At 35.3% G+C, this 25,995-nt stretch overlaps 1 protein-coding gene and 1 long non-coding RNA gene across 2 annotated transcripts in view; one reads left to right on the forward strand and one right to left on the reverse strand.

Annotated features, from left to right (window-relative positions):
* Positions 1-7: 7 nt before the first annotated feature.
* LOC139689500 (uncharacterized) lies at positions 8-3,997 on the forward strand. Its single transcript, XR_011701334.1, has 3 exons — positions 8-252; positions 320-438; positions 3,885-3,997. It is a non-coding gene; the product is annotated as an uncharacterized lncRNA (long non-coding RNA).
* A 334-nt stretch (positions 3,998-4,331) lies between these two features.
* Mad1 (Mitotic arrest-deficient 1) overlaps positions 4,332-25,995 on the reverse strand; it is a 28,853-nt gene continuing 7,189 nt past the window's right edge. Inside the window, exons 5-12 of the mRNA XM_071586627.1 lie at positions 24,586-24,716; positions 23,322-23,633; positions 22,010-22,154; positions 20,234-20,464; positions 15,597-15,853; positions 14,557-14,804; positions 9,422-9,612; positions 4,332-4,486 (exon numbers count right to left, since the gene is read on the reverse strand). Of these exons, the coding sequence (XP_071442728.1) occupies positions 4,334-4,486; positions 9,422-9,612; positions 14,557-14,804; positions 15,597-15,853; positions 20,234-20,464; positions 22,010-22,154; positions 23,322-23,633; positions 24,586-24,716 (1,668 nt within the window). The 3' untranslated portion in view covers positions 4,332-4,333. The remainder of the gene's footprint in view (positions 4,487-9,421; positions 9,613-14,556; positions 14,805-15,596; positions 15,854-20,233; positions 20,465-22,009; positions 22,155-23,321; positions 23,634-24,585; positions 24,717-25,995) is intronic.

A 25,995-nucleotide genomic window follows, 5' to 3' on the forward strand; every position in this document is an offset into this window, starting at 1 on the left:
ACAATATGAATTGTGTTTATACTTGATAAATATTGCTAGGAGGGGTTTTGCTGGAATATGATAACACCATGGATCCAAAACATCCCTTTTTATTATATATTTCAAAATTTCTCCCCATTTTATATTTGTACCATCACAATTTCAGTCACAGTAGTATTATTGACGTGGTACTATACGAACTCTACGCAAGTTATCCAGACAAACAATGAATGCGCAAAGCTACGCCAAGGATTCCTTTCGAAAAATGAAAAGGTAGCAGACTCCTACTATATGTTTAGGAAAATCACATGGATGTCTCTAATCATATTGCTTTTTACAGGATGATATTCCTAACTACGAATTCCATGTAATGTCTGAAGTGAAGCGCGCCAAACAGAAAGCTATCGAGAAAATCCTGAAGGAACAGCTTTCGGAGGAACAGCTTCAACTTGAAAAAGAGTAATTAAATTTTGAACGAAAGATTGTACAGAGTTATTTTCGTAAACCTTGATCCAATGGCAACACTATCACTTCAACGGTAGTGTGATCAACGCTGAATACTTGTCCTGCAAGCAGGGGCGGATTCAAGAACGAGTTTCGATTGGGGAAGGGGGGAGTGGGCATAGGCTGGCTCCTTCATTCTGGCTACAAAGTTGAACGATGGAGGGAGAGAAGATTGGAGAGAGTAAGAATTGAATTTTATGTTAAGTTAAAATCGACTTGATTTGGTTTTTTGAATTTAGTTACTTTTAAACAATTATTAGAACCGAATAAATGGAATGAAGCATGGATGGCGACTAGGAAGGCCATGGCCTCCTACTGGATCCGCCTCTGCCTGCAAGACGACCATAACATTCGTCATGTAATCATGTTTATACACTCACGAGGGGTCCTGAAAGTCGGTACCTTTTCCCAAAAATGTGTTGAAATCGTTGTGAAATATCTGCTCTCGCCCAAATAAATTTTGTTGGGGAATTTCTACCGGTCTCTGCGGTGCATTTACTAATGATGCACCCTACTTTATCGTTACAATTTTAAACAAGTTTTGGAACTGAGCCTCCTATGGTTAAAGTATTTAGAAAAAAGACAACTTCATTTTGTGCCTGATTATTTCAGGTGGAATGGGTATTACAATGATTGGTGCATGCTCATAAAATACCATTGGCTGAGGTGGTGTACATTCAATCCTCCAAACTTGTTGATTTAACTTGCTACAGGATATATTACTTAATGGAATATTGAAATATTTTTTATGTTAATTTTACCGATGTGTGTGGACATCCCTCAAGAGTATTTTAATTGTTGGAGTATTTGGAATGATGTAATTTTGAATGCTTGGAGATGTCATATTTGTAATCAGTACAAGAAATAATTTTCATTGAATATATTTAATAATTTGTATTTATTTTAGCAATGTTTTAGACTGTTTAGGTTATTATTTAACCTGAAAAATCCTGCACTTAATAAGATACCTATGAAAAACCTACAGTTGTAGAAAACTTAATATTTATTTAAACAAGAACTTCATAGGTGTAGTTAAGTAAAATTAAAAGAAAATCTTGTCTATTGGCAATAAGAGTTCAATTACAATTAAGTTTTTGGGACAATTAGGCCCAACATACTGTGGAGGTTCACTGTCAATAAACAATAACATAAGTGGGGAGAACTCCTAAAATTTTGGCATACATGATTTCGGAAAAAACAATCAAATAGACAAGAATCATATGAAACAGTGCACAATAGGGCACAGTATTATAGAAGCAAAGAATCTACTTGTTTAAAATGAAATCAACAATGCATGTAAATTATTGGCTCCATGAACTAAAAAAAATGAAAATTGAAATGTCAGTATGAACAACATTTTAAGAGATAGATTTGCAGTGTCATAACAAGTTTCTAAATCAAATCTTAATGAATCCAGAAAGTATAGTGACATAAATTTCACCTCTTCTCAGTGTAAATGACAGTTTTCTGAACTTAGTGTTGGATTTTTCAAAGAAGTTAATGGTATGTGTTTGCTTTCTTTTGAAATATTAAAACAGTTTTTTTGCTGAAAGTAATGCTAAATGAAATATGATCTCTCATCATCCTGAATGGAACTTTTTCATTTTACCTAAATACTAGACTGGATGAATTGATTATGCCAAATGTCATGTAGAGAAGTGGGTATAAAAGTCGAATGGGTAAAGTACTGGGCTACTGCCTAGAGTGTCTGGGTTGAAATCCAGGTGACACACTTGGTCTACCACAGCCTCTCTCAAGCTGTGTTATTTTTTGGGTAAGTACAATATCTTTCTGGAATACAGCTGGCTAGACAGGGAAATACCCTTGTGTGAATGTCCCTTGTTATATGCCTAAGTATTGGTTTAGCTGTACTCTTCTTATCCAACCAGCATTTGGGTTGAGTTTGTTAGTCTGACCATATAGCTCAACATAGGGTTTGAAGCTAGAAAATATTTTTGTGACCTCCGCAAAACTTCTACATGAGTAATAATTCTTCATTTTAAAACAATATTTTCAATCATTTTCCAAATACTTAAAACCCCTTTTAATAGATAAAGATGTATATGAATCTCCCAACTGGCATACATACACGCTTAAGTTGGCTCATTGAAATAATTGTATAAACGTCATTTTATTGTCCATGGTACTTAATTATGCTCTTGTTTGCACTCTGCAAATTAAGCAGGATGCGAGTTAACTGCAAGTAATATTGGTTTGTTGCTCTTGGACAAAATAACCATCATTTTGAAGGTGCAAACTAAATCCTCTCAAGAAATTGACTGGACAAAAACAGATATTGCTTTGTGTTTTATGAACATTGGCATCAAGATGAAACCAATTTACTTCCAGATGAGAGACAAGACAGGTCTCAATAACCTGGACAGTGCAAAACCAATTTATGCCCAACTTATATGTTATGGAATCACATTTACTTCTATTTAGTTTGCATAGCAATAAATGGCCTGGCTTGATGAAATGCAGTTATTTGACTACATATTGCATTGGTCTAATGTTCAAATTTCAATTTCGTCTGCAATATGGTTGTTTTGAATTGAAACATTTAATTTCTGTGCTTTTATGGGGAGGGAAAATAAAAAGTTTGTCAACCCTTCTTAGTATAATTCCTTCTTTACAATCTAGATCAATGACACTGCCACAAAAATTGTAGGCTGAAAGAATAATAAGCCTAGTGCACGATGAAAGACAAAACCTAGCTGACAGGCCCAACCCCATGCAGTGTGGCAGGCAGAAGCTACCCAGTTTTAGGACCTCTCTCTTTTACCTCATTGGAAGCCAGTTGGAGCTAACATTTTAGGACTATGAGCCACGTAATTACTTTCAATTGCATTGTGTACTGAATAAGGATTTCAGCAAAAAGCATTTGCCCATCAAAATTTACTTTTTAATATTATCACCAAAGGTGAAGTATTATTGCTTCTAAAAATTTTTACTTTTTTCTGGCAGTATATCGTTTAATATAATTAGCTTTATGGATTATATGAGCTCCAACAAGATTGTATATTTCCTCTAAGGTCTTGGAGGCCAAATGGAAATACTTACCAGGTTTTCCATTTGGGTTTTAGTTTCTTTTGTTAGAGGGTGTTGGGCACCATTGCTGTAAGCCTGTACCAATACAGCAGCAGAGTTACTTGTAGATAAGTGCAATTATTATTCTGTAATAATTTTGATGAAATCAACCACCTGGTGCTAAAAATATATATTACATTTGGAAGGCTTCTCATATATATATATTCAATCAAGGCTGAACATATTAACTATCCCTATCTAGTTAACACACTGCTACCCAGCTGAGTGATAAGTCATTCTTAGCTTAATTATTTCTACAATTTTTGTACAAAAGTAATAAAAACCAGTGAGTGATATTTCCTTCTTTATTTCAGAGTAGAAAAGAAGCAACTCTCAGAAATATTTCAACTACTGCAAGAACAAGAAGAAAAGTTTCAAATCAACAGCAAGGAAGAGTTACATGAACAGTTAAAATTATATAAAAATCAGTGAATAATAATGCATTTACAAAAATATTAGTAGTTCATTTCACCTAGTTATATACTCACTCATACAATTATTTCGTGCTTATAAAGACTAGTTCCCTATTTTAGAGTACTAAATTTGCCAATTGGCCACTACGTCATTGCAAACATGCCACCTCCTGTATTATTTCTACTATCTTTAAATTATCTTTAACAATAAATCTTTTTTTTGTACATGATCACAATAGAAAAGAGTATAAGTTTCACTAGAGGTTTTTTTACATGCCTAAAAAATTACTTAGTCCACTTAACATCAAAACTCTTAGCCTATGTGGCAACAATTCACAATATTTTTTTAGCTATGCCATTGTCTGTCTGTTAAATAAATCTAAAGTCACAGCTGATAAAAATGCAGGGAAGGAATGCTGGCGCATTAAATGTATTGAAATAAGATCGCCAAGGGTAGCAGAAAATGGGGTTTCCAATAGGGATGGCAGCCCAGATGGAGAAATCTGGAAGAAAATGAGCAGATAAATAAGATAACCTAATTTACAAAAATCACTGTTAACATGGATGTATCAAGACATATATTTGACAGTAAAATTTTGTGCATGTGAAACTTAACAAGAAAAACATCAATTTTCTGCCCCTATTCCTCCGCGAGACCTCAGGGTATTACAGTGCATATTGCTAAGCAACCTAAAAATTTCTTCTGGGAAAAAAGATAAAAGACTTGACTTCAGCATGTGAAAAAATTACTTTCAATCGACTTGAAAGCACAAAATTCAACATCACAAATAGATTTCCCCTTTGTGCAGATTTCTGCAGCATCAAAATGATTGTTTTCATTTTTGACAGTATATTAACCTAAATATTATAATAAAAATACAATATAAGTAAAACTTTTCCAAAAATTCCAATTCATCAAGCGGAATATGATTTTTGAATTTTTTCCTATTTAAGAGAAAAAATCTTAATTAGCAGTTCCAAAAGCATGTCAATTGTCCCAAGATATGATTGTTTTGTAATTTATTCATTCTGATAATCAATACAACCATATTAAATGTCATCAAGATAAATAGTACATAATATATAAATGTTCATTCTTAAATGTGATAAAGATTGTCAGAAAAATATTCTTCTATTGAATAAAGCTGGTTAGAAAGTATACATATACCATATTCTTGACATTTAGGATAGTCCAATTTCAACTGAGTTAGCAACCAGTTATATAAATGAATGTTCACATTATGAAATCAATTGTAAGTTGAGGACAGTCTACAATGACTAGTACGAGGGTCATCCGGAAAGTAGTACCCGTTCGTGCCGCATGAAGTGCTGACGACGCGAGTGGCCGCTGGACGAGGTCAGATAGCTTCAGTGGCTTGTCTGCCTTCTCTGAGCCAAGTTGCGTGACGCTAGCATTGCCTGTGTTGTTTCTGTGATTGTTTACAATGTTTAAAAAAATTGAGAACGCCGCCAGTTGTGAAGTGAGGGCAGTGATTAAATTCCTCAATGCAAGAAACGTTCGCCCATGTGATATTCATCGCCAATTAAAGGAGGTGTATGGAGACAATGTAATGGACGAGTCGTCTGTTCGGCGGTGGTGTCGCAACTTCAACATGGGGAGGGGGAGCACACACGACGATGAGCGTTCGGGGAGACCGTCTGTCATTACAGACCAACTGGTGAGCTCAGTTGACGAATTCGTGAGGAACGATCGGCGCGTCACAATTGATGACATCTGTGAGCATTTTCCCAATGTTTCTCGAACAATTGTTCATGAAATTGTTAAACACCATCTGCATTATGCAAAAATTTGTGCAAGATGGGTCCCTCGCGTATCTCAATGAGCTGGCGGCGAAGGACTATGCAGCAGGAATACAGAAACTTGTCACACGTTATGACAAATGCCTTAATTTGCTTGGAGATTATGTTGAGAAGTAGTTTAAAGTATCCTCTTTCAAATAAAATTTTTTATGTTTGTTAATATTTACTTTTGTGTCTTTATTTCACGAACGGGTACTACCTTCCGGATGACCCTCGTATTTAAGTCTGCTTTAACCCTAGTGGTGTAGGGGTTGTCCTTAATGAATATGAGATCTTAATTGGTCAGTTTCTAGATTAACATTCACATGAACCCAGAGCCTTAAAGACATATAAACTAAACAGGCATGCTTACATACTGAATAAAAAATGCTGGCAAGAATCACCAGGTGGAATATTAGCAAGAGAACAAATAGCTTTTTGGTAGTAGCCAGATTTGTTCCACATGTGGGGAATTACTTCAAAACTCAACACCATAATTCAAGTGATATTGAAAGAAAGCATGGTAAAGTGTTGAATGACACTCATTTGAAATGATAAAGTTAACTTTTCCTAACATAAAAACAGCTTTACTCAGTTTATTATAGATCTGACTGATGTGGATCTCCCAGTTAAGTTTTGGATCCTTATAAATTCCAAATATTTTAGCAGTTTCAATTTCATTTATTTTATATATAACCTGGAGTTTTGTCAGCATTTAAACGTAAATGATTACTATCAAACCATTCCTTTGTCTGTCTTAGGGCATCACTACATAATGCATTGAATCTTCTAGATACTGGCATTTTTGTACTAAAGAAGTGTTACTAGCCTATAAAACTGATTTAGATTTCATATTACAAAGCAAACCATTACTCATGATGATGAACAGTATTGGGCCAAGCACAGGTCCCCGAGAGACACCACATTTTACATAAAGAGCTGCAGATTGACAACCATCACGTTCAACCAATTGGTGGCAAACTACCAGATATGACTCCATTAGTTGCAGCTCAACTTCCTTGACACCATTCCAGTGTGGCATATTCTAACTTTCAAAGTAATATTGAATAATTACCACACAGAAAATACTTACTAGGATTGCATAGTGTCATAGAGACTGATTCCCTCTCTTCAGATGCATTAATTACGTAGTTAACTATTGACTCTAAAGCCACAATTCGCAAGCAGATTTACCTGATTGAAAGCCATACTACAATTTGGAAAACAGGTTATTTGACTGAAAACATCATATTCACGAGAATATCATTTGTGAGAAGACAAAAATGTTAGGTGTTGTGCCAACCTTGTTTAGAAGATGCCAGGATCATCAAAAGCCAAGGAAGTATTTAAGGGAAGTCCTGGGTGGTTTGAGAAATTAAGTGAAAACCAGAATCCAAGGCATGGGGAAGCAGCAAGCTCTAAGGCAACAGAGAACTTAATTAATGACTTCAAGAAGCTCATAGATTCTGAGGGTTACCTACAGTAGAAGGTTTTTAATTGTAACAGATCTCTTCTGGAAGAAGACACTCAAGGAAACCTATACATCTGGATGTAACAGCAGAGGAGAATGGAGTAAACTCCTAAGTAAACATCAGTAACTCCTCAAACCTTCAAGAAGTGCTAAGTTGAAAACACCAAGCTAAATGTAATGTGGAGGTCACAGGAAACTTTTGAATTGTATTACACGTACGAGGAATATCCAAATAAGGCAATGACAACACATGTCAAAAATTTATTTAATGATCATTCTGAGTCACATTTTTACCAATTGTTGAAGTGTCAGCAAAAACAAATGGCTCTAGACAGCGTTCCGTTAAAAAGGAATTCAGTACATATCATTAATAATTAACCATTTATTTTGATTCTTTTTTGCTTTTACAAATCGAGTTCTATTCCTTCATTCCGCGACAGAAGAAAATAAGCTATAGAAGAAGATAATGCTCGTATTATGAGGTTCCACTGTACATTGAATTTCAGAGGATTTATACATATATTCCTTTATCTGCAATTAGATGAACCATTACTGTCCTTCTGGACAGATATCCTTAAGTAGAACAGTTAAATTACACTATAAATATGCTTGTTGAGCTGATGTCACAAAAAATAAAATAGGATAAATTCATGAATATTTGCTTTTAATAGCATACTGCAACCATTATTTTTTAACTCATCATCAAACTGAAATACATACATGTTATTTAGAGTAACTTAGACCTTTTTATATGAGTGTTATTTTACATGCATTTTTATCAATGTTACCTCTTCGCCGTCCACTGTATGAAGAGATTATTTGTTTTGAAGGTACAAAAAAGGTAACCATAAATATTTACATGTGTTGGGTCTGTAAACTGAATAAGAAGTGCTAATACAGAAACTGTGGTACCAAGAAATGGTCTAATAGAATCCCACTTTCTTGAGATATGAATGTTTTGGTGACCCTAGACAGAGGGCCCACTCGAAATCATGTTTGGCCTAACATATAAAATTAGATTTCAATTCCCTTTTCCCTACACAATTGTGATGCTGGAATTTTGCACATAGACATACGCATGTGCAATAATTAACCATTTATCCAAATTCTATACCATAGGTAATTGGGAACAAGATGCCATAAGTCATATATTTAGAGAATTAATTAATGCAAGCCTCGAATGACTTGGTTGTGCAGACTAAATCATGATTTCAATGAATACTGAAAAATCAATTGTTTCTGGATCAACCTTGTGGAAATTCATTTTAATGAAATTAAGAATACAAAGTAACTTTCTACTGTCCTTTATTAGCGTACAAACCGGTTTCAACGCTCAAGCGTCATCATCAGGTACAAAAAAATTTTTTTTTCATTTTTTTGTACCTGATGATGACACTTGAGCGTTGAAACCGGTTTGTACGCTAATAAAGGACAGTGGAAAGTTACTTTGTATTCTTAATTTCATTATACTGAAAAATCAATTGAAAAAAGAGGATGAATATTCATCCCATTTTTGAGTTTTGAGATGCCCTAAGTTGAATATACTTTTATAAAAAAATTATTTTCAACATAAAACATTAAATATTGCAGTATACTGTAGTATATTATTGAAAATAATTCTTGAGAAAACAAATGCATTTTCCTTGACACTCAGGTGGAGGTATCTTCTCTTGTAATAGGTATTTAAAATGCTAAACCATTCCTATATTAACATACAATTGTAATCCATTAAAGAGTTAATTTTTGTCATTGGTCTAACATCAAAAGGCAATTACATGAAAGGAAATGATGGAAAGCAAGCCCTGAAAAGAATACAGAGCAACTGAACACTAAAACAATTTCCATGATATTGTTTGAGTTTCTTAAAATCATGAATTTCATTTCAGTATCCACAAGGAAGATTCTAGAAACTAAATAATCATCTTTCAACATATTCTATTTCTTTTAAATCACATACAATTATCTCCTATTTGAACAAAAGTAGTAACATGATTTTACAGAGAAATATTTTCTACTGTATCGTTTGGTATGCAAAAGAAACTTAAATGCAACTCCAATAGCATTTCTTAATTACACCACATATATTCACAATATGTGAACAGTGGTTCCTGTCTTCTTCAAATTTTAAATGCTATGTATCAATGGGCATATGAACTAATTCACAAACCTCAAACAAGAGATGATCTTCTGGAGACTCAGCATACATAGAATAAAGGCTCCATCGACCAACACCAATGAGTTTCAGCTTATAGCCAAAAAGGTTGTAGCAAGCATCACGGAAATCCTTAATTTTCATCTTAAATGCATCTTTTAGTCTCTCAGGAAGCAATTTGGCCTGTCTGAGTTGTTCTCTTAAATCTGTAAAAAAAATGTTACTTTTACAAACATTGGAATATGTTTCAATTCCGCCTTATTCACTGTTTTCCACCTTGGTGACAAGATATAACCTTCAAACTTAACAACCAGAAGAGGAAAAACTAAGAGAACAAAGATAGAACAGAAAGAAATTCATATTCAAAACCAATCATTTCAACCCTACAATATCACCAGTAAATACTTGTTTGATGGACTTAGAATTTATGGATGTCCATCTGACAAATATGGCACCTAGTAGTAGTAGTATTTATGGGAGGCGACCGACAGCTGAGGTCATTTGCGCCATAGGAGATGGACAGGAAAGGATGAAGGGTGGAGAGAAACCCGGCGTCGGCATTAGCCTACTCTTTACGAAAGGTGCCAAGGGGTCTGCAGCTTAACGTCCCATCCGTACTCACTCAAAGTGCCCTCCACAAAGCACCTTAAGTAGGGATCGAGATACCTCTGAAAAATATTCAACACCGCCAGGATTTGAACCTGGGCCCTCAAGGTGGGAATATGGCACCTAAAATGAGAGTATACCTGTTATAATTATAGGTAATCTACTGGTTAAGATAGGTTTATGATGGACACAAGCTACCAAATGGTACATTGATAATTCCCTTGTCTCTCTCAACAAAACACAACCCGACATTTCCAACCTTACAAAAAGCCCTTTTTCAATTCTGCATTCTTCCTTCCTCCCTTCATTCTGTTCAACATGCACCTATCCTATTCCTACCCCTTCCTTGTTTGCCCAACATTATCCGCTGTACTACAGTCTTCAACATCTCATCACCAACCAGAATGCTCTGCATCCATCTTTCTTGCCTCCTTTGGATATCTCCCAACAATTCCCTCTCCCCCCTTGACCTTTCGAGCCCTTCCTTGGTTGGTTTCCATTCTGTCCACTTCACCTTATCCATCCTTCTCCACACACACATTTGTAAAGTATCCAATCTAAATGCCTACCCTCCCTTTTAAATGACCATGTTTCCCCACCATACACAACTATGCTCCATATCAAGGGTTTGATGAGCCTTTTCTTAACATCCTTACTCAAAGTCCCAGTCATCAACTACCTCCTTGTGAATGCTTGTCTAAGACAAATCTTCTCTTTATATCTCTACTCCTCTGTCATTTTGATACAAAACTCTTCCAAGTTAGGTAAACTGTTACACCTGCTCAAGTTTATGAACTCCTATTTTGACATTTAACTTAGCCTTACCTCTTTCTCAAAAACAGCATAACTTTTGTTTTATTTACCTTTATTATCATCCTGTATCTATCACACTGACTTTGCAATGCATTCAGCAATGCTCACTAACTCTTAGCTGATTGACTAACTAAAGCTTGATCATCAGGCAAACCTGATTTTATGACTTTCCTACCAACTTTCACTCCTTTCTCCAGTTCTTCTCATACCTCTTTTAACATTCACTTTACATACACGTTAAACAGCTCAGGTGATAATGGATATCCCTGTCTTCCATCTGGACTCTCCATCCCCAACTCACACCTGATCTGCCTGAAATGTGTACAGATTGCAGAAATCTAGTTCCCTCCTACACCTATTTTTTGCAATACATTCATCAATTCTACTCATTTAATCTATCAAATGCCTTTACGAAATCTATGACACAAATACTACCTTGATCAAAAATTTCCCGGAATTTATTCAGAAAATTAAAAATACAAGTTTATTCATCTAAATCTATATTGTCCCCTTCAAAGTAATCCCCATCGACTGCAACACACTTATGCCAGCGCTTGATCCAATCCTCGAAACATTTTTTATATTCGGTTTTCGGTATGTCCATCAGTGCTTCCTGCGATTTTTCCATTACTTCCTCTCGGCTGCTAAAACGCGTTCCCCGTAATGGTTTTTTAACTCGATTGAACAGAAAGAAGTCACAGGGAGCCAAATCAGGTGAATTCGGTGGCTGTTGGATGGTATTTGTTGCATTTTTCGTCAAAAAATTACGAATAATGATAGCACTGTGCGACGGTGCGTTATCATGGTGCAAAATCCACGAGTTTTCTGCCCACATTTCTGGTCTCTTTCGGCGAATTGCTTCACGCAAACGTCTCATAACGCCCAAATAATACTCTTTGTTTACTGTCTGGCCTTCTGGCAAAAATTCATGATGCACTACACCGTTGTAATCCATGAAAACCATCAGCATTGCCTTCTTTTTTGACTGAAAACGACGTGGTTTTTTTGGTCTCGGCTCATTTGTTGAACGCCATTCACTTGCCTGATGTCTGGATTGCGTGTCGTACTCATAAACCCACGTCTCGTCTCCAGTAATGATCCTTTTGATGAATGTGGGATCGGATTCAGCCTCGCAAATCATGTCTTTTGCGACGTCAACACGGTCTCTTTTTTGCATGAAATTGAGGTCTTTTGGCACCAACTTTGCTGCTACACGACGGAAACCCAAATCATTAACCACAATGTCTTGGGCGGATCCATAGGCAATGTTCAAGTCCTCCGCTATTTCTCTGATGGTTAATTTGCGGTTATTGACCAACATTTCTTTTACTTTATCAATTTTTTCACTGACTTTCGATGTCGATGGTCTGCCACTGCGTTCATCATCTTCGATTGACTCACGACCACTTCTGAACCGCTCGTGCCACTGGTAAAAGACCGTTTTTTTTAGAGAATCGTTGCCGAAACACTTTTCCAACATTTCCAACGTCCGTGCGCCACTAAATCCGTTTTTTACGCAAAATTTAATACAAGTTCGTTGTTGCAAATTTAAATCCATTTCTGAAATTGTAAAAAATCGCCAACACACACAGAGATAGATGTACTCTTGGCTACGTAACTTTTGCAAATGTCAAGTTATGACACTAAGATTTAAAGGGAATATCAACAACAGATGTACCAATTTAACAAAAAAAACAGAACTCAAATCGGAACGATGGGAGCGCCACACGGTGGTTATTCCGGGAACTTTTTGATCAAGGTAGTATATACATAATGACTGTGATATATGATCCTGTCTACTGGTGACCTCATAACGGCAATGGCAACACACGTGTCTCTACCCTTCCTGGGTAACAACCGATCATCCCTTAAGTAACCATTTGCTTTGCTTTCCATTGGCTAGTTGCATATCCTGAGAACCATTTCAGCCATTTGCAAAATCAGACTTATCATTGAGTAGTCCTTGCATATGGCTGCCTTTCTTATTTTTGAATATGAACTAACACTGATTTGACTAAGTCTTCTGGTGAAATTCCTCCCTCATAAATGATACAAATTACTCCATAAAAACTTTTCTTCCCACATTTTCCTAAACGTTCAAGTAGTTCCATGGATATGCTGTCTAGCCCCACAGTTTTATTGATTTCAATTCCCTCAATTCCCTTTCTATCTACCCATCGAGTAAGCCTGAACCTAAGCTGCCCTAATCTACATCAAATTCTCTACCTATGTACCATATTTAACCTTGCTGGCATAATTTCTTTACCATCCAGTTCTTCTACACACATATTCCTAGTCACTTGGCTCTTTTTTGATTCAACTAATATTTTTCCTGAGTTATCTTTTGATGGTTTGCAATGATTTTTCCTTTTCACTTCTTGACAGGGTTTTAACTTTCCTGTATAGCGCACCTATTTCAACCTTCCTTAGTAAATTTTTTCATACCTGCACACTTTTTCCTCAACGTTTCTTTTGCTCTCTTTCCTCTACGTCTCTTTTGTTACATGCCTCAGTTTATTATTGTACTTCCTTCTATCTCACTCTGTCTTTATATTCTTCCACTTCCTTCTCTCATCAATCTTTCTAAACATTTCGTCTGTAAACCATAGTTTCCTTGTCCGTATCCTACTTACAACTCCTTTCATTTTAATTGCGGCACTCGAAATCCCTTCTTTGATATGTGACCACTTTTCCTCTATAGCACCCAGGTCTATTACCTCACTTATAATATTCTCTACGGCTAGCTGATACTCCTTTTTTGATGCATTCAGTGCTTCTACCATACACTTTCCTAAACGGTCTCCTTGTTTTATCTTTTTGAATCAGATGCTAGACTTCATATGCCTCCCCTACTGCCGAGCATGACACATTTCACAATTCGAGGAGTGAAACAAGAGCAACCGGAATCTTTCTTCTCCTTACACAGCAGTATAACTTGGAATAAAAAATGTTTGACCAAGATTGAGCAAAGAATGACTACTAAAAAAGCAAAAATAAAGAATAGGTATAGAAATATTAACATCTAGATAAACCAAGCGGTATTGCATAGGGAAACACTAATTTTATTCAAACTGTACTAGGACACTCAGAAGCACATATTTCAATAATTATATGAAAGGAAAAATATTTCTATAATAATTTCAACCCATGATGCTGGATGATTGTCGACTGAAAAAGCGTGAGCTAGCAGACATAGTAGACATTTCAAAGCATGGTTCATCCCATATTAAATGAAAATTTGGACATGAAAGCTGTGTGCAAGATGGGTGCTCACACTCGAGCAAAACTAGTGTTGTGAAGATGTTTCCATTGAGTGTTTAGCAAAGTAACACAGCAACATTTTGCAGCAGAATTTTGCTTAAAAAAAACACAAAAGTCATGATACTTATTGAACAGAACTCGTACATGCTTTTCTGTTTTTTTCAAAATCGCTAGTGGTTTTCTGAAAAATGGCTATTTCGCTTTAATGATTTTGCATCATTATAATTTTTGACAGAAAAATGATAAAGAAATTTTACCAAAGGCCATTGTAGATAGAAATCAAATCTTGATATCCAGGTAGTTTCAAGATGATACCCGGGTTTTTAATGTGTAATAAAAGAATGATGATGAAAAAATCACATCACAAAGCATCTGGTCAAGCAGGAGTAATCAGTTCTCTTCACCAAAAATCTTGATAAAGCTAGGCAAAAAAGATTTAATGCTTGAGGAGAAAAATTATAATTTCTCACCTTCAATCTCCTTGGATCCTTGAGCTTGTAGCCTTGCTTCCACCACTTGAGTAACTTCTAAATTAGAATTGTCGCCACCAGCCAATTCACTATCCATGTACCCAGAGCTGTTGTTTTGAGCTTGATTTTTCAACAACTGATGTTTCTCCTCCAGCAGCTTCACTCTTTCTCTTAACCGATCACACTCAGACCGGTAGGTTTCCATTTCATCAACATATTTGTTCGATGCCAAAGTAGCAGGATTCATTCTGCAGGTTCCAAGTATAAATTAAAAAATCATTTTTACAATAGGCATGAAATTGAAATTCACAGACATAAAATCAATATTACACCTTATTGGGGCAAATTGATCTCAATTTCACTTGAACTGAAGACTTCCACTTAACTTTCATTTTAACTTACATTTTCTTCCACTTAATTTTCATTTATATTTAACTTTTATTAAGATTCATGCAATCAAAAGCAAGGGTTTCACACAATTTTTCTGCTCACTACATACCAAAAAGAGTCTATTTAAAGTTAAATCCCGTGTCATTAAACCTATTGAATTGGCCTTATAGTTGACCAATGGGATATTGACTTGACCTTATAGTTGACCAATGGGATATTGACTATTATGTCTATTTTGTCAGCCAGCAAAAGGATTGCAAGCATTGCTGAGTGCATTGGAAAGTCAGTACAATAGGTAGGGGATGATAAAAATTTAATCAAAACAAAGGTAACACAGTTTTCTAGAGAGAGGAAAGGCTAAGTTAAATATTAAAAGAGGAGTTCATAAACTAGAGGTGTAACAGTTTACCTAACTTGGAAGTATTTTGGACCAAAATGGTCACAGTATTAGGGATATTTGAAGAAGAATTGCATCATGCAAAGAAACTTTCACCAGGTGGAGGGAATTGATTGATTATAAAAATCGGAAACCCAAGCCACATAATTATAGAAACAAAATGCCACTATTTTTAAACCATCTCCAATGCAACCAAAATAATAACTGCTTTGAATTAATTTGATGATTAAAAACAAGATATGCTCTGACTTACTTAAAATGAACCACCTTGATGTCCTTAGGATTGAAGTCTCCTTTAAGAGCTCGATGCTCCAGCTCACCTTCCAGTTCCTCCACTCGTGAACCTAGTCTCACAACTTCTTTTGCTGCTTTCTCCTTATCTTTCCACACTACTTCCAACTCTTTCTCGAGCCGTGTTTTCTCTTCATCGACTGCCTCTTTTATCCTCTTCAACATATCCTCCTCAGAAAACTTTCCAGAGGCCAAGCCAGCATTTGACTCTTCTACCACCTGAATTGAAAGGACCAATAAAAATTTAGCAATATTTGTGGACATGGCTGGAAGAACAATCTCCCTTGGAATTCAGCTTAAACACTTATTATATGTTATCAAGTATCCCAAAGGCCAAACTGCCAGAATTGGAAAGAACTGGACTCATATGTTTGGGTTTGTCTCCATTTTGGTTTATTCACCACAATAACCTGGCCTGCATTTTAAGTGCTAGCAAAAATAAAGACAATTCAAACCAACATATCATAAATACCAATTTACCTTGCTCATTGACTATTAGTTTCATGTCAATACATTACAACAGAAAAGTAATATTTATAATTAACCCCGAATAAAAAGTCACAAGAAGAGAGCCATAGGAGAATAAAAATAACAGTAGAAATGAAAAGTAAAATCATTGAATAGTAAGAACAAGGTGGGAGCATGGCTGATCTATCATACACATACAATCAGTCTACATCAGCAATTTGCAATACCCTCTAGAACAAGGGCAAAAGATAGCGACAAGAATATTTACACCATGAAAAGAGACGTTTCAGGCGTGACATGGTGGAATATATCATGATTAATTAAAAATTGGCAATTCTCCACAAAATAAAATTTAATGCGACTGGTTTCAATCCAAGCAAATGTTTATCCATGCTGCCTTCCAACTTTCCTCCCTCTTACCCTCTTCTCCACTACCCTCCCCTAACTTACTTTCCAGCAATTACGAGGGTGGTTCAATAAATGGAAACCCACGTTAGAAATGAAGAAACCATTTTTTCAAACTTTTTTTTTTTTTCAACATAGTCCCCTTTTAGAAAGATACACTTCTCCCGACGTTCCGGCCATTTTTTTAACCCCTCCAAAAAATAGGATATGTCGAACTCTCCAATATACGCCTCTGTCTCGGCGATAACTTCCTCATTTGAGCTAAATTTTTTTCCGCGAGCCATTTCTTCATTTTACGGAATAAGAAAAAGTCGCAGGGAGCCAGATCGGGTGAATATGGGGGGTACTGCAGCAATTCATAACACAGTTCATGCAGTTTTCGAAGTTGACAGCCGGATCAGCTTGTTGTCCACCGTGAGCAATCGCGGCACCCATCGGACCGACAATTTTTTCATCACCAACTTATCATGTAAAATATTAATTGCCATTCCGGTCAACACACCCACGGCCTCTGCTACTTCCCGTACTTTCGTTCATTGATCAGCGAGAATCATGGCGTGAATGATTTCCTCGGTAACCATGTCTGCTGGGCATCCTGGTCGCTCATCAAAAACAGATGTTCGCCCACGTTTAAATTCGTTGAACCAATATCTAACTGTGGTCATAGATGGCGAAGTGTCCCCAAAAACAGCATCAACTTTGCTTTTATCTCCTCACATTTCTTCCCATCCAAACACAAAGAGTGAATTACCAAACGATATTGATCTTTTCCCATCTTGGCAAAAATCACGAAACACGTCTTACTCGAATGGCTGCCAATTCCAAACTACCCTTTAAATCAGTATGAAATTTGTTTCACTGTCATTTGATAGATGGCAGCACACGATGATAACATAAACTTCCCTCAGGAACGCCCTTTGTCATCAAACACGGGTACTTATTAAAGCGTCCTCGTATACTGGAGTGATGACTGTTACCTGATGATGATGTAGCTACATTGAAACCAGTCAAATTAAATTTTATTTTGTAGAAAATTACCAATTTTTAATCAATCTACGCAATGGTTATGTATTCTCAACTATGTTGAAAGGTTGCTTCACACATGGATAAATTAAAAGCAATTGTAATGCAACACTATTAACAAGAACAACATTTGTGATAGGGTGAAAGTGATTTTCACTGACTTCATTAAGAAGATGCCAGCATTATCAGTGGCCGAAGAAGAAGTATTTATGGGGAGTCATGGGTGGTTTGAGAAGTTTAAGAGGAGAATTGGCATCCAAGGCATTGTGAGGCAGCAAGCTCTCTGAGTCTAAGGCAGCAAAGAACTTCATTGGTGACTTCAAGAAGCTCATGGATTCTGAAGGTTACCTGCCATTGAGGGTTTTTAATTGTGACACCTGTTCTGGAAGAAGATGCTCAAGCGAACCCATGAATCTACATGTTACAGCAGAGGAGAATGCATTGCCCAGACACAAGCCAATGAAAAGCTGTCTCATGCTGCTTCTTTTAACCAATGCAAGCAGCAATTTGAAAATAAATCCCTGCTTATATACCTTTCAGAAATTCAGAAAACTCCAGAAGAGCATGATAAATGAGATATGGAGGCCATAGGAAACTATTCCATCAAACCATGCAAACGACGAGATAATGCTGCATTGAATTTTAACAGCAATGCTAAATTGTTTTTGAAATGCTGGAAAAAACAAATGTCTCTCAACAGCTTTCTTGTAAAAAAGAACCAGGAATGTATCATAAATAATACATTAATTATTGCAATTCTTTTTCGTTTTCTACAACTTGAATTTGCATTTTCAAGTTGCTTCATTTCTAAATAGAAGAACACATGAAGGTGATTCATGATCGTAAACAATGTATGAATGCGTTTCTTAGAATTAATGCTTCACATTCTTTATTTTTTCGGCATGGAATGCATTAACATATTTACATTAATTTTTACAGGAAAAATTGTTTTACCTAATTAAAAAAAGATTTTGGAATGAATGATACTTGTTGTGCATGTTTCCATGGTATAATCTTTTTTTGATTGTTCTCGGCCCCTCCCTGTGGAGAGGGCATTTCTACATAAGTGACTTCAGGAATCTGTCATATCAGTTGCATTTACAAGGCCATTCTGATATCTCTATGGTTTTAAAACCAGCAGGTGGAAATAGTAATGTTTCTTGATGGAAGAATAGCCTTCACTGAGTTTTTGGAAAGGGGTCAAACTATTACTATTGTTCTATGCATCATTAGTGGACAGCATTGAATTCAATCTGTTAGGAAAACATTCATGATTGGCCCATTAATGGTCTTTCCCACTATGAAAATGCACCAGATCAATCTTACGGGGTTGTGGCCACAAAATTTATGGAGTTAAAATTCCAACTCATTCCCATCCCTCACAATCTCCAGATTTGGCTCTTTCAGACTACTACCTGCTCTCCACAATGTAGAAATGGCAAAAGGGAAGGATATTTAATACTGACAAGGCAGTGACTGCATAAATAGATGCATATTTTTCAGAGTTAGAAAAATGACATTATTTAAAAGGACTTCACAAACTGGAACATTATTGGAAGAAATGTGTTAGCCTAAAATGGAGGCTATATGGAGAAATTAAGGCCTCTCCTCAAAAATGAAGTAGTTTTCAATTTTCCACAGAATTTCCAGACCACCACAAGTTATAATGTATGAATTGATGAACTAGAATAAAAATGAGATGAAATGATGAGATCAAACTGTTTTCTGGGCATTGCTTTTCGGCAGCTGCCTTTTGAAATACCTAATTACCACAGAAATTCCATGATAAGATTTCATGTGTGAAGTGTTTGTAACATAAGGTTACAGGCACCTCTATAGAGCATAAGGCACCTCTATAAAGTATAAGGAGGGTTTTTTGCAACATTTGCCAGCGCCTACTTTTCCAACTACAAAAAGTTATTTACATGCAGTCTGCTATATTTTTTTAAAGTATATACAGTGTGAAAGGTAAAAAAGTATGTTCACCTAACACAGTATATATAAAACTATGCATTTTTGATTGACTTTTGTGAATTGTTATCCAAGGGCCACCAACTTCGATTTCAAATTATTATGTATTCTGGCAAAATAAGCTTCTTCTGGTATGCCAGTTAATACCACAACTACTGCACATATGGGAGGCAACATAGTACAAAGATAATCTAATCTAAAGATGCATCAAGGGATCTTTGATACTCAGCAGTGGATATTACTATCTTTACAAGGCTTAATAATTTGAAAATAACATAACTCAGGGGGCATAAATATAAGTCCAAAAAAATTATGTTTATTATTTCAATTCTCGTAGCAGTTCTTGAGACTAGAACCAGGGGAACTGGGAACTTCAGCATCAAATTGACTGATCACTACTATATTTGGTCATAAGAACTTCCTATTTCGCAACTATTCAGTCTGACTGATACATTACAGCATGTTTATATTGAAGTATATTCATTTTAAATTCATTCTGAGTGTTTAACATTACAAATATAATATGAAAAAGTTTTGAAAATTATTTTTTTGAATGCCAATCACACTCTTTAGGGTCAAATTTAAATGATAATCTGTTATTTTTGATCTAGTGTTTCTTTTAAAAAAAATAAAGTATTATATGAGAGCTTTTTATAGACACCAAGACAAAATAAACCTACCAAAAATATAACTTTAATCATAGAAATAATTAGTGCAAAAAATAATGCTTGCTTTTCTTTGTTTCTTCTCCTCAGCCAGCTCTGCTTCTAATGTTTCCATGTTTTTCTGGTATTTTTCAATAAGACCCTCAAGTTCTTCCACTCTTGCACTTTTAGAACCCGCTGTTACTCCACCAGGCCGCTTTGATTGGTTTCCTCCAGCAATAGCAGCATTGAATAGTCCCCCAGACAGAGTCATATCTTGCTCCATGGAATCTAACAATTGCCTGTAGTTATCTCTTTCCTTGGTAAAAAAGCACATTGTTTACGATCACATTAGCGCAATACAGTAATTACCCTAAACAAATATTTATATAACTACTTATCATATTTAGGTTGGTAAGAAAACAATAATTCTTGGCTGTCTGTCAATATTCCATCATAACTCTCTCACTGGTCATTGCATAAAAGATGAAGATTGAAGAGAAGAGGGACCGTAATCATCTTCCTGGTTGAAAATATTCAGGTTCATAGTTATTTCTACCACTGATTATTCTAGGAAAAAAGTGATTTTCTATTTTAAGAGTGTTTGTCTCCCCAAAATTCATTTAATGGCATGGTTTTGACCATCCATGCACGACTATGACAAGCCGACAATGAATTGTTTCTCTAAAAATCCTCTTTTCTTTTGCATTAAACTTATCTTCCTGTCTGGACTATGTATCATTTTCCAAAAGAGAGATTAATTCGGCACCTGATCTGACACACTTGATGCACTCTTGCAAAGCTTTCTCTCTTTCCCTCATTGTTTTTGTTCATTCTCAGGGAGTCCTTCCATTTTTTCCCTTTCTGCACAGCCCTTTTCAAGACTAGTTGCCTTGGGTAGCCATTCTTCCCTAATGCTGATATTAGCTGTCACTTTTCTGAGAGCCAAGACTCACCATCTAAAATTTAGCATGTACAGTTGACCAAATTATTGTGGAATGAAGCCTTTGTGAGGGAGGTAGGGGGAGCAAGTGCCCATATACCAGTTGGTGCCTGTATCTTTCTGATATATTGAATTTAATGAGTGGAATGGATGAATTCTCGATGAACACCTTTATCAGTCTGGAGGTAAGGTCTTTATTCAGCTCTTTCGTAGATGTATTCCACGAATCTGACTGCAATTTCAAATGAAAAGATGGTCATAACCCCTCCTCAACTTGGACAAGGGTCTTTCCTATGCAATGACCAATTGGAGAGCTCAAACGCACCACAAATAGACAACCACCCCTAATTGAGAGAGCCTAGCTGCAACAAGTTTCACCTTGACCTGACAATGCCTTAATGAACAGAGGTGAAACTGTTGTCATGCGTCAACTTATGAGGAGAAACACAGAAATTAGAGTGCCTTCATTAGATGAATTAATTTTTCAATATGATTCCATAGGCTCATTTTCATACACTGATTAAATAAATTGTTTGAGCCCTCGTTGTAACTAGCATTGCATTCTGGTACACCTTATAACACTGACAAGTGAGTAAAATCTATATTAAATCTCTGTTTCACACCAAGTATTCCCAGATTATGTTTATTTATCTATTTTAACAATACACTTTTAAAAATTGTTAATGCCAATTGTTACACATTTCTGTGTTACTATCACCCGCTCCCTTGGTCGGCATATTTTGCTTCATTCACATTTGGAACAATTGATTTTATTTTCTCTCGAGTTCCATTTTTTAAATGTCCTATGGTATTTCATGAATATATTCCTCAAATTAATTGTAATTATGCAGACATATCATTTTTGTATTTATTGATTTATCATAAAATAACAATTACTAACAAAATAAAATAAACCAGTACCTGAGACACCAGTTTTATCTTACGCCGAGCTACTTCTAGCAGTGATGTAACTTCTGCTTTTTCATTTTTTAACTTTTTAACTTGCCCCAGTAACGACTCTGAATCGGATGCTGCAGTAGCTTTACATAACTGAAGCTCTTTGACCCTGAAGAAAAGAAATAATTATGAATATACATTTAATAATAAGTACACAGATACCAAATGTAAAGTATTATGTTGTGTGATCTTGCCAGCAAAGATTTCAGCACAAATAATTAACACGAAACCCAAATATGTGCACCAAAAATAATTCAGTTTGAGTTAAATAGTACTAATGAGAGTGAAAATTGCAATAAAACTTCAATTAAATGTTTTTCATGGGGATAAATAAAAGAAACATGTCCAGAATATGAATTTAGTAGTTTCCATGGATAAAAACTATACCCTTATGTCACAAGTGCAATAGAATGACACTCAAATGGTTGGTTCCATTGGTTCCAACTGCAGAGAGAAAGTCCAGATCTGGGAACAAGATAGATATGTCCCAATTCCTGAAAAATTTTTCCACTTTTATTTTCTTTTAATATGGCTGAATATATTTGTCAATACAAAATCACATGATATTTCTGAGTAACAAATACTCATTTAATGAAATTTCATTTGGATTAACAATAAATCTGAGACATGAATATCTCTAACTTACATCATGCCTGCTTTAAGTGCTGGGAAACCCTAGCCAAGACCAATACAACAAGACTTTTTGCACTTATGTAATGAATTTTGCTCTTACTTCTGTGTATTCAGCTCCTGATGAAGATCTTGAAGTGGAGGAGGCATGCACACCATAATTAGATTACTATCAAACCAGGGATCAATTGATATGGTAAAAAAAACCTGATATTGCTACTCAAGAAGGAAAATAACTATTATTTTATTTTGTGATAAAAGTGGCATTCACTTACTTCACAAAATATGTAAGCGGCTAGAGCTTTTTATAATAGTTCAGGTGGATGTATAACAGGTACAATGCATGATTTAACGAGATGACATATGCCTTTTAAGGAGATAAACATAAACATAAAAAAATATTTCAGATTTGGCAAGTTGTTGTACACAAGTTACCCAAATTAATTTGAAGTGCATGGGAAATGAAAAGGTGGTCAAAAAGTAATACTTTTAACAGGTAATAATTTAAGATTCCTAGTGAGCTCAGTTTTAGACAATTATCACTTAGTGTCCGCCAACTGATTTTCCTTAATAATAACACTACTAGATAAACAACTCAGAAAAAATCTACTAAAATTTATATGGTAGCATGAAATTCAATACTTACTTAGACTGTGCTTCAAGTAACTCAGAAGTTAGTTCTGCCTCCTTCATCTGCATCATTGATAAGGCTTTCCGAGCAGATACAAGGCTAAACTCAGTTTCCTGCCCTTCAACATTCCCACTACTTCCAGGTAAGACTCCTGTTGCCTTACACATTAACCCAGCTAAAGAATGCCACTCTTGGAGTTTATATGAAAGTTCATTTTTTGCAGCCTCCAGCTCAGCAGAATTCTTCAGTAAACCTTCAAGGCTGCTAACTTTCTCTTGTAAGCTGTTGTTGCATTCTTCTAACAGTAATTTGTCATGAACTGCATCCCTGAAAATTTAATGATTAAGCTTTATTATTAAATATATAGTTGTAATATGTCTACTAAGGTTATATATACATCTGACCACAGTAACACCTAAGCCTTCAAAGTAGAAATGACAACTAAGTTTAAACTTCATGCTGTGTTTTCTTTTAAATTTAGCATACAGACAAATATTATTTACACACAAATATAATATGTACATGGAAAACTTAATTGCTGGCAAAAAATTTGAAATTAAATTGTTCATGAAATATTTTCATATGCATTAATACAAATGCTCTCAGATACTGTATTTGTGCTGAGCATTAGGACATCAATCACTGAAATACAGAGGATGAATCAAGGTGAGGTGAGATGCATATTGATTACCAGAACTTGCTTCCTCCTATTTATATAGGTACAGGCCAAAATTGGGCAAACGAAAAATGATTCCTTGCAAAAACTCAAAGAGCTGCGGAAAATGCTGCAACAGGTACTTTATCAGAACTCCGCTAAGTGTGCCAAAAATGTTGAAATTTCACGGCGTAAAAATCCTTTAAACTACTTGAAAAACGCTACCATGAATGCAGTGGTTTTTTCCAAGAAGTAACTATTTCCAGTAGTAGTGCCTTAGGGCCCACCAAGGAGACATATTTAAGGGATGGTCTGTTTGGGTTCAGAAATAATTATTTCGGAAGGACAAGAAATTGCCAAACAATGTTATAGTTTTATCATCATGAATTAACTTAGGGAAACCCAAATCCTTGAATAAAATGGTTCAATAGTATAATCTCTGATTAAATCATTAATGTTCAACCTGCCAAATTGGTGAATGAGTTAGATTTTTCTTTGATGTTGGATGGAATATAACATTACTATTCCTTTCCTTGAAATACACACCCTGGGAAAATTTGACATTAAATGTGAAATGAAAAACGTTATAATTTAAATTACTGCATTTTCAATAATACACTTTACCTCAATGTCTTCATCTCCAACTTAGTTTTCTTCAGTTCCTTCTCTAACTCAGCTTCTTTTATAACCCATGCAGCTGTTGACCTAACTTCTTTCAGAGATTCTGAAAGTAAGTCCCGTTCCTGTGTCAAATCCTGAAATTAAACCATAAATGAACAGGTACCAGAAGCTACAAATATATCCATTATTCCCTGCTTTCAATGAGAACTGAGATCTACAAATACGTTTCAATTGCAAATTCAAACGAACAATAAAAAGATAAAGATCTTTTAAAGCTATTGATTGGTAAAATGACATTCTTAAATCACTTGTAAAGAATAATATTTTACCCAAATGACATAAAAAAGAATCATTGCCCCTCAGCTCAACCCAAGCTATGTGATTTTTTGGGTACCAGATCTTCCTGGGAAACCAAAATTGGCACAGGGAAAGGAACTGGCCCCCCTGATGTGTGAATTTGACATGCCATCGGGTGTTGTACTGGATGAACTCTTTCATCACCTAACAAACCGACCTTTGGGTTGATTACTGTGTTTATGGTTACATATAGCAAGTCAACTAAAACAAATGTAATGTTGTTCAAAAGAATCATCATGAAAATTTGAAAATAAAATTTTTCCACTCTCTCTTCATCATTCTTTAGGTTGATCATGTCAAAGACAAGCAAGTTAACTAATGGTGATACTGAAACGATTTTGAGCACATTCAAAAAGCCAGAATTAAAAATAAAAGCAAATGAATGCACTGGAATGTTCATAAAATAGAAATAGGAACATGATGTATACAAGCAAAAGAAATAAATAATCAAATTAGTACATTTGATTATGATAACTATTTAAGTTTCACCCTCATCTATTATTAGTCATGAGAAAACATAGGAAGAATATATGGGGAAAGATTAGCCATACAACTAAAAATTGGGCCAGTTAAAATTGTGTTCCCAAATTCAAAATCAAATTGAAAGTCAGCTCACAGCTTCACTAGCATGTGTCTTTTTCAGGCAAAAGGAAAATATCAATGCAGGGTATTGATCATCGCATGTTATCTCAACTGTTTCATAGGCACACTGAACATGTTTTTTCCTGCAATATCTGCAATGGACACAATACTGAAGTCTAATTAATGACCTTGTACCATATATCCTTTTAACAATAAACTTACAATATTACCAAAATTACATTTTTGCACAATAAATTATTTAAATAAAAATTTTATCATCACTTAGTTGAACAACTCATATGCACCAATCATTCCCAAAATATAAGCAGTACTCAGAAAACATTTTTGATTCACACCCGACAAAAATTACTTAAAAGATATCCACAATAGAATAAACTGGATTAAAAAGCAGGGAACTATTCTGCATTGTCAACTTGATGGTGCCAACCACTTTTTATATTAACGAACAGGGCA

This window comes from Hetaerina americana, unplaced genomic scaffold (genome assembly GCF_022747635.1).
Source record: "Hetaerina americana unplaced genomic scaffold, ioHetAmer1.1.p SCAF_1, whole genome shotgun sequence".
Lineage (NCBI taxonomy): Eukaryota > Metazoa > Arthropoda > Insecta > Odonata > Calopterygidae > Hetaerina > Hetaerina americana.